The sequence below is a fragment of the Cinclus cinclus genome, chromosome 10, assembly GCF_963662255.1.
Source record: "Cinclus cinclus chromosome 10, bCinCin1.1, whole genome shotgun sequence".
In the NCBI taxonomy this organism is placed as follows: Eukaryota; Metazoa; Chordata; class Aves; order Passeriformes; family Cinclidae; genus Cinclus; species Cinclus cinclus.
The window spans coordinates 11,562,916-11,576,663 of NC_085055.1; the positions used below are offsets into that span (position 1 = coordinate 11,562,916).

Genomic DNA, 13,748 nt, shown 5'->3' on the forward strand with positions numbered 1-13,748 from the left:
TATTTATTATTTATTATTATTATTATTATTATGCAGAGATGTGATTTTTCCCCCTTTGATCACAGAGCAAACAGTTTGCTTTTGAAAATGTTAATGGAGTCCTGATTTAAAACATTTTTTCTTCACTTTTTGTTGTTGTTGTTGTTTAAAACCTTGCAACAGGCAGGATCTGGGTTTCGATTTTCACGTCCTACACAAAGAAAGATTCTGGAGTTCACACTCCAAGCCACTACCAGTAGGTCCTGCCTTGCTCAGTTGTCATCGTCTCAGTGTGGTTTCACCAGGTGGGGTGGGTAGGTGGGTGGGAGGGGAGAAGTTGGAAGAAGGGAGGGTATTTGTCAGCTATGTCGAGTCTTGGTTAACGACTTTGCCTCCATTCATGGTTGGTGTCCCTGAACTTTTCCTTGAGCGTCCTTGTTTTTCTCCAATTTCATGCAGCGATGGCTCTCTGTACATGCACACTGCAAACAGAACAGAAACCTGTTAACAGCCCTGAAGCCACAGACACTCATGACCATAATAAATTATTTCTTTGTATATGATGCTGAATTCCAACCCCATTACAAAGCACACACACATACCCACACTTACAAAACCTGTTGACCCAGCAGCAGATTCCGTTACCAAGCAGGACCTATTTACCTGCCCTTGCTGCCATTTGCTTTTGTCTCTGTATTCTTTCAAAGGCAGAGAGAAACAGCAGATTGACTGCTCACGGATTAAATTTTCTAGGTTTTATGCGCTTTACAGTTTTTTCATGTTATATTCATATAAATAAAATATATGTTTTAGCTCACAGAACCATGTACTGCCTTGAGATGCTGATTATCATCTAGCAACAGGTCCAAGAATGACCTGGTTCCTCGCCTTTGACCTGCAAAAAAAGCCCTTGAGAGACCTGAATCAAAACTACACCTGCATCTGAGCCATGCAATCATTCTGGGTGTTGAGCTGTGGATTTGAAGTGGTGACTCAAGCCCATTTGGCTCCATCAGCCAAGAGCCAAGGTCTGCTCTTGGCACTTCCTATTTATTCCTCTGTAAATCAAGCCAGCCAGCCAAGGTCAGGGCTGTGAGCAGACACATGGGATGAGTTCAGTGACAGCAAGTCAGGAGCTGTCCCAGCTTTCCGTGGTTGTCTGGCAACACCTGAGAACAGGGTGGCTGGAGGGCACCTTCTCTCCAGACCCTGGCTATGCTGTGTGTGTCCTATAAAAATGTATTTGCTGGAGACCAGACAGCCGGAGAAGGCAACGTCTGCCCAAGGCATGGCTCATTCCCACATCCCGGACAGGACAAAGCATTTACCCAGCTCACCATGTGGACTGAGTCCTCACGGCTGTCCTTGTGCCATGTGAGGTGTGCCAGAGCAGGGGCATGGGCTGCTCACACCAAGGAGAGCATCTCTGATGAGCTCACTGCAAATGTGGCAGGGTGCAAATGTGATTTTAAGAGAGAGGCATCTCAAGGGCAGGCACAGTCGAGTTGAGAACATAAGGCAGGTCCAGACTGCTAATGTCATGTCCAGATCTTTGAAAAAATTAGGAAATGAAGAAATGATTGTGTACTGCTTCATTTTGTGAAGTTGTCACATGACAAACAATGGCACAGAGCTCCAACCTATCAGGGTTCGGTTCTGGGTAATCAACAAGGACAAAACTTTAAAAATTATCTGAAGAAATGCAACAGAACACCCCATGTATGAAAAGACAATGCAAGTGCTTGTATCTATAATCTCCCTTGATTTGCAAATAAATCCCAGCAATTAGAGGCAGGCTGAAAATGACATCATTGCTCTGCACCTTTACTCCTGACTAGATAAACAGTTACAGCACTGTGCAACAATACAGGACAGAGATAAAGTGCAGTCAACTGTGTATTAATAGAAGAGATATCAAATTGAATATATGAGCAGTGAAAAAATATTACTTTTCCAACAGAGTGTTTTTCATGCAAGGCTTTTAAAGCGGTTTAAACATACACACTCACTGGGCCTTCCAGCAAGGCTGAAAGGAGGTACTGCTCTGCAAACTGTTATTGCTACTGGACCTATCTTTTTCATTAAAATTAGAGAAAAGAAAGCAAAAATGAAAGAGTTGTCCCATGGGTCTGGGTCAGGATGAGCCCTGCCAGGACTGCCCATGAGGTCCAGACAATGGATGCTGTCTGCATGCTGCAAGGAAAATGTGTAGCACAGAAGCAACAGATGGAAAAGGGCTCTCACATCCCCTTTCCTTTCCTCTCCTCTCCTCACATGCCCCACCCTGAGCTGCCCCTCACACCTTGGAGAGTGTCACTCAACAACCCAGTGATGGTGCATTTGCCTGTTGTGGCAAACTACCCAATAAAATCCTAAAGAAAGTATGAAACAGTTAACAACTGGGGAAAACCTGTGCCCTTTTGATTTCTACCCTGAGCTGCAGATCCTTTTGTACACTGAGGGTGTGTATCATCATTTCTGTGACTCACCTTATTCTCGGATGTGATGCTTGCCCAGCAGAATTACGTATTTGTGCCAGTGTTGTCCCAGTACCCCTGCCATTCCCCCCTGACGTTCCATACACAAAGTTTTGTCTCAAGTGCACTGTTGCCTTCATCCTGACCTCTCTGGTCCCAAGCTGGAGCTGGAGGGACCTCCATGAGTTCTTCCCCCAGACAGCTGCATGTACCAAGCTCATCTCACCCCAACCCCCATCCCAAACAACCCATCAGGCTGGGCCAGGTGCTTAACCACAAGGACTGAGCATGGGTGAATGCTGCAGCAGCACCATGGCATGCTGCCTTTCCTCAACTCCCTGCCTCTCACCACGGCCTTTGGGCAAAAAAACCTTGAGCTGCTAGCAAGGCACACAGAGTAAAGAATACAAACCAGGCTACAGAAGTAAACAACATTTGCAGCTACAAATGAAGGAAACCCTGTACCTAGCAAGCAAATAGGACAGGAATTCTAAGTTTATCTTCCATTTTAGTGTATGATACAAACAGTGATGTGGGGCATGGCTGAGACTGCTCACATTGAGCTTTTCAGACAGAGTTGTCAAAGCCTCTGTACCTGACAGGCTGTGCCAACAGCCCATGCCAGAAAATCTGTAGCAGTATAGGACAAGCATATTTTCAGTATTTAGATACACCTACAGGATCAGTGTATACAGTACTTATATGGCACCATGCACAAGACATGCCTGGATATTCTCCTACTCAAGAGGCTTGTGCCCATGTGCTGAGCTGTGGCAATGGCTCAGCAGGGTCTGTAAACCCCCACTGTGGCACACAGGTGTGTTCACCTACATCTGCATAGGCACAGGGCTTCAAGGACAGCCCAAAATGTTGTGCAACACAGGTTCTTGGACTGCAGGTTGTTCCTCTTTGTACTGAGGAAGTCTGAGCGTGACTCACGCAGGGAGATGTTAGTCACGGACTGGGGAGGGGGTGTTTGCAAATGGACTGTTGTGAGTGCCCAGATCCTCCCAGCTTTGAGAGTACATCTTTGGGGTCCAGGACTTGCAGCAGTCACTGGCAGGTCTCTTTGGGATCCCTCTGTGTGCATGTGTGTGTGTATAGACACGCTTCCCTGTCACCTGCACTGAGGTAAAGCAGCAGCTGTGTGACAGTCATGCCCGGATGCCTGGGAGGTCTGCTGGAGCACACAGCACAAGGAGCTTTGGAAGCATGAGCAATTCAGCTAGAACAAGAGTTCCCTCCCTGCTTTGCCTTGCTTCTCCCACCCACCCACACCCACACACCAAGCCAAATACAGCCCTTAATGTCTGGAAACCAAGCTAATGCTCTGGAGTTTCAATCAGATAATCAGCTCCTATGCCCCAGATTCCAATCAACAAATCCATATTCATGCTTTAATTGGAAAGTGCTGTTAGCTTGATCTGCTGAAGAGCTGCAAGCATTAATGGAAGGGGGTGAATGCAGTGGAGCTGTGCCCATGTCTGGTTCTTGTGGCTTTTGATTGTCTGCCCCCCTGCAAACCATCAGTGCCTGCCACTCACAGGCACAAGGGAAAAATCTGCACAAACCCACCAATTACGAAGGAGACTGAGGGTACGAGTGAGGAGGAAGGGGGTGGCAGGGACCATACTTCCTGAAGGCAAAGGTGTGGAAGGGGCTGCCTGTCACCCAGAAACAGCTCAAACTCTTGCCTACATGCTGGCACAGCATCCCACTCTCATTTCTGCTTCCCAGACACGGCACTGGCACACCACCCACATGATGACACTGAAATCACCCTGGGCATCAGGGACTGCCTGAGTTTGGGAAGCTTCATTTTATGTCCTGACCCTAGCATTTCTCATTTGGCATCACTGCAAATTGAGGAGGCTCAGGGGATGCAACAAACTCCATTTCCTTTCTAGAATTTGGCAAAAAGCTTATTAAGCACATTATGTATTTCCCATCTATCCATCTTCACTCTGTCTTTCGTTGCCCCAGACCACTGCGAGTCAGGAGGAACCAAAATTTTTTTAAGCTGCCTTTCAGCAGGTGGGCAGCCCTGCAGGATCACCATGTACCTGGATGTGTCTGGCTGGATCTGGGCAGGCCTGGAAGTACATCCTCTGCTAGCAGCCCAGAGAATGCTCCTTGCCTTGACAGATACCACAGCTCTGGGAATCAGTATCAGCCCGAGTGCCTGCATTTGCCAATGCTTTGGTGCAGGGAATTAATTGCCTGAGCAGAAGCACTCAGAGGCACAAGGGAGTGAGTGATTAGGCACCCTCGTTTCCTGCCTCTAATTACTGTGTTCTAAATCCCAGTAGATGCATTTCAGAGGCATGTGAGCTTGTGTCTATCTGGTGGTAAAATGTGAAGGATGCTGCCAGGTGGAATCTCACTGTGTTCAGATAAGTAAGGCAGCACAGGATGGCAATAAGCCAAGCAAAATCGTGATTAAAATACATCATGTTTGCCATCTAATAAGATGATCAAGAGCCTGATAGATGAACAAGTGACTTAGTGTGGGATAGAAAACATACCAAAGCTTGCCCACCTGGAAGACAGACTCAAGAGAGGAGCTGCATGAGCAAAGACTTAAAGAGTGTGGAGATTTTGAGATTTTATTTTTTTAAGATGTTGGGAAAGTGACATTTTACATGAGCGGGTAGTAATAGGACAAGGGAGACTGAAAAATTAGAGATTTAGGTTGGACATTAGGAAGAAATTGTTCTCTCTGAGGGCAGTGAGGCACCGGCACAGGTTGCCCAGAGAAGCTGTAGATGCTCCATCCCTGGAAGTGTCCAAGGCAAGGCTGGATGAGGTCCTGAACAGCCTGATCTGGGGAGGTTGGCATTCCTCCCCATGGAGGGTGGTTGGGATTAGATGCTGTTTAAGGTCCCTTCCAACCCAAGACTTCCTATGACTCTCTGCTTTATGTATTAAGGTGAAACCTTAGAAGCATTTTCACGACGCCTACTGCACTTTCCTAGTTAACAGTGTCTTGTACTTTACAACATCTGAGGACTTTGCCTTAACAAAACTTGGACATTATTTCCCTGAGGAATGACACTGGGAAAGACCTGGCTGCTTGGATACTCATCAGTGGTAATAAATGGATCCAGGCTAGCCATTAACAGGTCACCTTTGTATCTGAGATACATTCACATCATGAGGGCTGAAGCGCCATAAATTCAAGAGTTAGGGGCTGCTCTGCTGACTTGGAGAAAGTTTTCTGCTTCTGTGGCCAGATTTGCCACCCCAAATGTTTTCTAGTTTGGGCCTGGAGAGAGAGGAAATGTAACTTTTTGTGAGAGTTACAATTGAAAATTATGTCTTCAAGGAGAAGGAAATACAAATAACAGAGCACATCCACAGGAAGTATCTGGCAACATTCCTATTTAAATGACTGGAAACATCTCACATTGAGATGGATTTGGATATTTAGAAGAACAAAAGGCACTGTAGATGGTAGGGTTGTTCCAGCACTAATCATTACAGACAGTTAAAGAGACAAAATTTCTCTAAAAGATTGCTTGTTGTCCAAGTGACAATTATAGTCAAGCTCATTTCTTGTGCAGTCTAGTTCAGTCTTGATGTCTTCCCTTTAGGGCTCACTTAGCTTGAATAATCAGCGATCAGAAATAAAAATATCAGAAGAAATGTGCTGCATACGTGTGTTTTGAAGCAAAACTGGCAGCACACAGTAAATCAACTGCTGCCGACCAGGCTGTTTGCCTTGGCTTTGCCTGTGCACAGATGGGAGAGGAACTTAATGTCTCCCCTGTTATTACTTACCAAGTTTTTTGTGCCTTCATATTGATTAAGCTTAATCTTATTTCCAAAAACAAACAAATCCTACCTACACTAAACTACCAACCAAAACCCAAAACTTTTGCAATTGGTATCTACCGAATTTTGTACAAAATACTTCCAGCATCCTGCCAATCTACATTAGTCAAAACACTGAGTTTAGCACAGCAGAAAGCCATAGCTGATAAAAGCCATAGATAACACACACCCATACACAGATACCATTGTGTATATATGCATATGTGCTCCCATGAGTATTTAGAAATTATCTGTGAGGATATTTTTTATTTATGTATTAGTTTTCTGTCCATTTACCATTTCAAGGAGACTTCTGAATTCAGAGAGCAGAATGAAGCAATAGGAATCAAATGAGCTTGGGGAGCAATCTGGGCTTTTTTCTGTTTCCCTTCCCTGTGAATGATCTTTTCACTAAACTGCTCCATAATTTTTCTGTACATCAGAAACAACTGGGAAGTTTCATCTCAGAGATAACTGCCACTGAGTGGTAGGTGAAGTGATTCCTAGCAATAGATGTGGTGCTTTTCCTTCCCAGGGGGAGCAGATTCTTCCTTGCACATTCCTGTGTCAGCCATCACGTGGCAGGGCTAATGCTGGTGGTGGTACCCAGCAACAGGAAACCTGGGGGTGTGACTGTGGATAGAAGCTGTGTCCAGAATAAGCAGCAAAGCCCACACACTGGGGCAAGCCACAGCATTCTGCAGAACCAACATGCAAATACAGCAGGAGAGTGCTTTGAGTGTTTCCTTGGAGTCATAACAAAGAGAAAGAAACTGTGAAAACAGGGTAGGAATTGCCCCTTTTCTGTAACATCTCTGCTTGCAAGCTCTGCTCACGGGGACTTTGACGGACGCGGTGCAGAGAAGTCACGTGGAGATGAGCGCTTTACTCCAACCCTCCCCGCAAGCCTCTGCTACCTACAACGAATCTTCGGCTTGGGAACAGAGTCCTCCGTCTGGAGTCACAGTCCCAGACAGCTGAATGCTTTGGGAAGCTGACACGTGCCTTGGCTTGGGAGACTGCCAGCTCTTTGATGCAGCAGAGCTCACAAAGCCTGACTGCAAAGCATGTGGAGGAGGGAAGAAGTGGAGGAGCCCTTAATTTGGCTGCCAACTTCCAAAGCGCTCACTCGCTCGGGAGGTTATGTGACAGCTGTGATTGAAGCAAGTGTGGGAGGATGCAACTGTGGGAAAGGGAAGCTCTTGGGCTGGGTTGGGTTATTCAAAATGAAAGCCAGAGTGGCATTTGCTGGAATGAGATCTCTGCTGTGGGTCAGGCAGCTCTGTTAAGGCAAGGCTTTCCACGAGGAGAGCCACGGGAATGGCCTAGTTTAATGCATGCAGAAGGGAACTATTGAGCCATTCAGCAAACACCACACATGCTAGATTAAAAAAGAAGCCTGGATTCAAAGGATCCCACTGATCAGTGTCAATGCCTGGCTAGGCAGCAAAGAAATACCAGAAGGAGGTGGAAACCCAGCTGTGAAAGTTGGTGCTTGTAAAAGACTCTCCTTGTGGTCAAGGCTGGTGACCAACCCCATGCCTGAAGCAGGCTCCATTCCTTAGCAAAACACGAGGGCTTAGGGTACCAATCCCACTAATGCCTCAGATAAACAACAAAAGGATACTGGCTGTAGAGAAGCTGATGAAAACAAGCACAGGACAAGCAGCTTCAGGCCATTCTCTGCTCTTTCAACATTTCCACTTCCTGTGCAAAGGCCACAGATACTCTGGGAATGCTGAACTCTGAATTTCTCTCATGCTTTGCTTCAGATGGCCTTTTCCTCACAGTCACAACTGCCCACCCCTGAGCTGGGAAGCTTTTAAAAAGGTCACTGCTGTGTGGAGTGAGCTGTGGCCTCCACCACTTGTGAGTGGTACCTGTTAGGAGAGCATCAGCTTAAACTTTCTCCCACAGACAACATGGGGTAGTGAGAGGAAGCACAGAGCTGTGCAGCCAAGGCCAGCCCCAGGCTACTGTGTCCCTGAAGGGGACCAATGGCAGGACTAAGATGGGGTCAAAAAGGCATACCTAGTTTGGGGATCAAAAAGTAGGGCTTTTCCCAAGCAAGAGATAAGAATTGTTGTTTCCAAAACCAAGTTAGTACCCATTAAGTACTAGGCTTATTACACTATCTCTCCATTTATCAGGGGCCAGCCCAAAAAAAGAAAAATATTCTGGCAGGAGCCTGAGGGACACTTCTGAGAGTGTACAGGCATCAGCAGGAGGGCAGAACTTCATGACTTTCACTGAAGCCTCACACTGTGATGAAGACACATGGCATGACAGCACCCCATCTAACTTTGGGCAGCAACTCTACCCCCCAGTGACTAACTAGGATGTCTTTACATACGAGGAAAACCAGATTTAAGTTACCTTAGGGTAGACATAAAGAACTTCCACAGCTGTGCTGATAGGACCCATTTTTCTTCTGTTACTATGAACAGAGTGCCAAAGTCTAAAATCAGGTGAGATAAATCCTGTCTCAACTGACTCTATATGGGACTGGAAACTTATTGAAATACACTGGCAAAATCCTCTGAAAAGACAACATTATGATCACTGTTGCATCACATTCCTTTGGAACTGCTGGCTGCTTTTCTTTACCAATAATTTCTTGTGTTGCTGGGATTTTAAATTCATCCTTTAGCATCCCAAAGCTAAGAAATCCCTTTGAGATTAGAAGGAAAGCAGAGGAAATGCTAACAGCATTTATTTGAAGTGCTACAAACATTTTGTCTTCTTGCTTTCTGGTCTCAAAGCCCAACACCCCCATACAGGAAACACCAACTCTGAAGTTGTTAACTCCCCCTGCCCAAACCCCACTGAGGGAGAAAGTGGGCAGATTACATACCTTCAATGGGTTTGGGTACAAAATGTGATGAGGGTTTGGTTTTTTTCACTCGGTTTCCCTTCATAATTTGACCTTCTTTATTGAGTCCCAGGAACCACGCTCGTCCGGATTCTTGCTGCCGGTACAGCGTGGAAGAATAAATAACATAGTAGTTTTCAAAGACAGATTCTTTAAATTTGCACTCTGGTGTGAAAACATCCTGCAGTAAGAGAGAGAAGAAGAAAAAGCAATGGAAGAATTAATCACCGATCTTTTAAATTAGGCATCACTGAGTTATGCACACATTGCAGTTAACAACAGAAAACAACAGGCATTAGCAATACCAGTTCCCAGCAACAACACCCTTCTAGAGAACTCCCAGCTGAAGGGCAAGGCTCTCCTTCCCCAGCAGAGCTGTGGTTTATAAAACAGTCTACAGTGAACAGGCATGAAAAACATGCAGGAAAGTCAGAAATTTGCCAGAATTTAGACTGAAATACAAAGCAAAAGAAAGAAAAAGAGAGCTGAGAAGCAGAGACAGCCTTGCTGTTCCTGATGCCTTCCCCTGGCTTTGTGCACACCTCCCCTGTGATGGGCAAATGTACAATGCTTGCTGTCTAAAATATTGAGGGTTCTTCAAATTCTTAGAGGCAAAGGGCAGTTTATTGAACCATTTAAGAGAAACCAAAGAAATGAGAGCATAAAAGCAAGTAAAGCATTTAATTTCAAAAGAGGTGTGAGGAAATGCAGGCACAAAGCCTGAAAATCTTTCAATAAAGAGAAAGAAGTAATTTTAAAGATTTCTGGCCTAAGTATTTCTGCAGGTACTGAGAAGCATTTCCACACCTGCCCCGGAGCAGAGAACACATGGATCTGTCCAGAACATCCCCTGAGCCTCTGATGACTGTGGGAGGGGCTGTGCCTTTGCCACTTCTGCTGGCTTTGCATGAAGTCTCCAGGATGGAACTACACTCAGCTTTGGATTATAGACTATAACTATTTGTTATGTTCCAGTATTCAACATTTTCACAACAGAGAAACATTAAACCTCTTCTAAAAGATCTGGCTGGCCAGGGATTCTGTGACAGTGGGCTCCCAAACCTTCAGTGACTCATATGTGCTTGTTAGTGGGTTGGGTTTTGTTCCCAGACTTTGATATTGAACAGAAAATTTATCCTGGCCAAACACAAATTCTCCCACCGATTTTCTAAAAACTATTCTTGCAAAAAAAGCTCAAGCCACAATGAAAGTTCATTTTCTGAAGAAAAACTCTTTCAGCAAAAAAAAAATCTCATCTTACAGGTTCCAGACAAGGCATTTCTGAGGCCTGTGAGTGAAGGCAGATGCTTCTACAGGCAAGTGATGCTTCCTCCCAAACCGTCACCACTCTCAAATCTTTGGGAGCTTCTCCAGCCTTGCCAATGGAAAACCCATGCCCAACATCTGAGAACAGCATCTGGAGTAGTGCCACGTATTTACTGCAGACCCTGTTTAAGAGCAAACATTCTGAACATTCAGCAACACTCAGGCATGTGTTCCCAAGTGATCTGGAGTTATATGAAGGGCTGCTGGTGTGACAATAAATCCAGTGTGCAACAGACCCACAGAGACTGGCAGCCTTGAAGCTACAGAAGACAAAGCACAGCAGAAAGCACAGAGCTGTGCTGCACACGTGAATCTTGCATCAATCATTAGCACCACACAGGTAAAAATACCATCAGCAAAACAGGCCATTTTGCCTTATCTAAGGGATTGCTTCTTGCCAGAGAAATAAATATTTTTAAAAGAGAGTGAAACAAGTTAAGAGAGATCTAGATGACTTAGAGCTCTATAAAATGGTGTTTGAAGTAGCTTCCCAAAAGAACAGTGTTTAAGTGTTCCTTAAATCTGCCCTTTATCTCCAGGCTTTGTCTTGCCTGGGAAGGCACACAGCTCACCTGGGAGCTGGGTTTGCAGGAGCTGCCTCTCGACTGCTGGCTCAGGGGCACTCCCTGGCACCAGGCCCAGCAAGGCAGCAGCTCTCAAACCAAACTGGACAACTCAATCCCCTTCCTCACGCCTTCATTACTCCACCAGTAAAAACTTATTGCAAAAATTTCCTTTAGGGGGACTAAGAAGTTGGCAGGCTGTGAAAGACAGCTCCCAACTTGACTTAAACATGGAACTAAGACTATTTTCAGTGAAGAAGAAATATAAAAGCTAATGCATTTTGAAAATGTAGTTTTGCAAAGAAAAAATATATATATATTTTAATTAAAAGTTATTGCAAATTAAGTTTTCAGCTCAATATCTGTTTTAAAGTTACTGCAGCATAATATTTTATGACACACAGAAGTAGTTCATAAAAAAGATGCTGTATTGTATACCCACTTGTACCAATAAAACACCAAAATTCTTACATTATTTTAAAGCAAATTCATGTGAAGACATCAAAGTAATGAAGATTTTAAAAAAATAAAGAAAAATCTATTGATTTCCTTTAAGTGTTTATGTTCCCCCATAAACAAAAGCATCCCATTCCTTTTATGAGTTGGCTGGTTGATTCCTCATCTCCCATAATTCAGTTGAAACAGCACTTCAGGATATGAACCATGACAACACTAGTATGGAATACCCCAGCTCAGTCCATTCAGCAGCTTAGAAAACCCACAGACTTGACAGCTAAATTCTAGTTAAATAATACTGGGTTTATCCACTATTACCCTTCTTCTTATGTACATCATCTCACCAGCAATAACTGTGCCATGTGGAGACAGGCACCCATGGGACAGTGCTCATCCTGCCACCAAACTGACATGTCCCAGTGTCCCCACATGTCTGAGCAGCAGAAATCTCTGTGCAGAGAGCATAAGGATGAAGAAAGAACCATATAACCAGAGAGGAGTCAGGGCAGAGGAGCAGGACACAGGCCGCTCTCCCAAGCACTGCCTGAGGCTTTTTGGTGTCCTCTAGAGCTCATGTACATGCAAACCCTTATGTTTGTCTTCTTGGTGCCCCATGGCCAGCCTTCAGCTACACTGCATCACGTAGTTTCATCACAAGCCTTTTGCTGTCAGCTTTGGGGCTACCAACAACAAAAAGCTACTGGGATATTAATGGCAGAACCTCTCTACAAGTTTCACTGTCAAAATTAATTGTGCAATTATGCTGAATCAGGTGGGAACTGGTGTTCCAGTTGTCTTAGGCTGAGATGAGCTCAGAAGAAAGACAGAAGTGCAGGTGAGCATAACAAGCTTCACAATAACAAAGCAGTTTGTAGCAGGCACTGCAGCACTCCCAGAAATTTGAGATAATAGAAGATATTTTTAAAAAATCGCTGATCTACCAACCAGACCTCTGGGGCATGAACAATTTAGGGTTTTTGTTTGGTTTTGTTTATAAGACAAATTCACTGTTGATGAAACGTGCTAGATGGGCACACCGGGAGTCCAATACTCTCTCTTCATCTCAGATAAAGAGTGGGTAAACACAGCAAAGGAATCCTCAGGCTGTGCCCCCCACATGCTTCTGACAGGACATAAGGACATCCTGCCCCAGAGGCAATGCTATGGTAAAGCCTTGGGGTCATGAACACCACTTCCCCACTTGCTGCGGGACCTTTGGAAACAAGGTTATAACAAGTCCCACTCAATTATTTTTCCACCTCTCTCCTTGATTGAAATAGCATGACCATATACAAGACAGTGAGAGGACAGATGGCTTCTATCTTTTAATCACCAGTCTTTTTTCAGTCTTTAAACAAAGAAATAAACAGTGACTCTATTTTCTGCACAAAGTCCACAGAGGTCCCCCGCCAGGACTGTCATGAACTCAGCTCATTCAGAAAGCCCATCAGTTCTTCTCATTAAAGAGTATGCTTGTGATCGGTAGAAAACAAAAAAGATTCTCTCAATTTAACTCAATGTGAAATATGTCTTTGACTGAATTATTTTTTCACACAAAGTAAATAAATACATTGATTTGTTTACCACTTGGAGGTTTAGAGCCTGAGGTATTTTGTTAAGTGTCTACAGATATTACTGAAAGCGGCTTGGAAAAGCAGTTTGTTTTTTAATTGTTTAACTAAAAACCAGTATGAAATATTTGCAAAAGAAACATTAGTAATTTACATGCAAAATTATTAGCATCTGCTTGCAACTTGTTTTTTGCATCTCAATCCACTCCCTTGAACAAAAGCAATTGTATTAAGAAAAGTAATTAGATTTGCTTTGAAAAAAACAAAAAATAGGTCTGCTTTGTGCAAACTGTAGTTTTACTTGAAATTTCACAGTCTAAAAAAAACCAAAAAAACCAACACAGAAGCTAGCACACAGAAAAAAAGGGAGATCATATGCAATGTCACTTGGAACCAAAAGGAGCTAAATGATGCATCTGCCATTGGAAGGGATTCAGTGTGTCAGACCTGCTCAGGGAGGGTATATCATACCACAGATTGCCCCAGAAGTTATATCTGGATTAGACAACCACGATGTTTCATTTATCCTCGATCCCAGTAGTGTCACCTGCCATCTGGAGTTGGAAAAATGGAAGTGACTTCCAGGCACAAGCCAACTTCTGCATCACTTGAGCTAGTTTGGTTCCTCTGGGAGATGCTGGGAATGTCTGGGTCCATCTATCCCTCACCTCAACAGACTGGCAGTGGTTTG

General features: G+C 44.3%; 1 protein-coding gene across 2 annotated transcripts in view; it reads right to left on the bottom strand.

Annotated features, from left to right (window-relative positions):
* Positions 1–342: 342 nt before the first annotated feature.
* The window catches only part of FGF12 (fibroblast growth factor 12), a 138,395-nt gene continuing 124,989 nt past the window's right edge, over positions 343–13,748 (bottom strand). For both annotated transcript variants that reach the window (XM_062499104.1, XM_062499103.1), the window contains exons 4-5: positions 9,124–9,322; positions 343–461 (exon numbers count right to left, since the gene is read on the bottom strand). In XM_062499104.1, coding sequence (XP_062355088.1) covers positions 343–461; positions 9,124–9,322 — 318 coding nt within the window. The remainder of the gene's footprint in view (positions 462–9,123; positions 9,323–13,748) is intronic.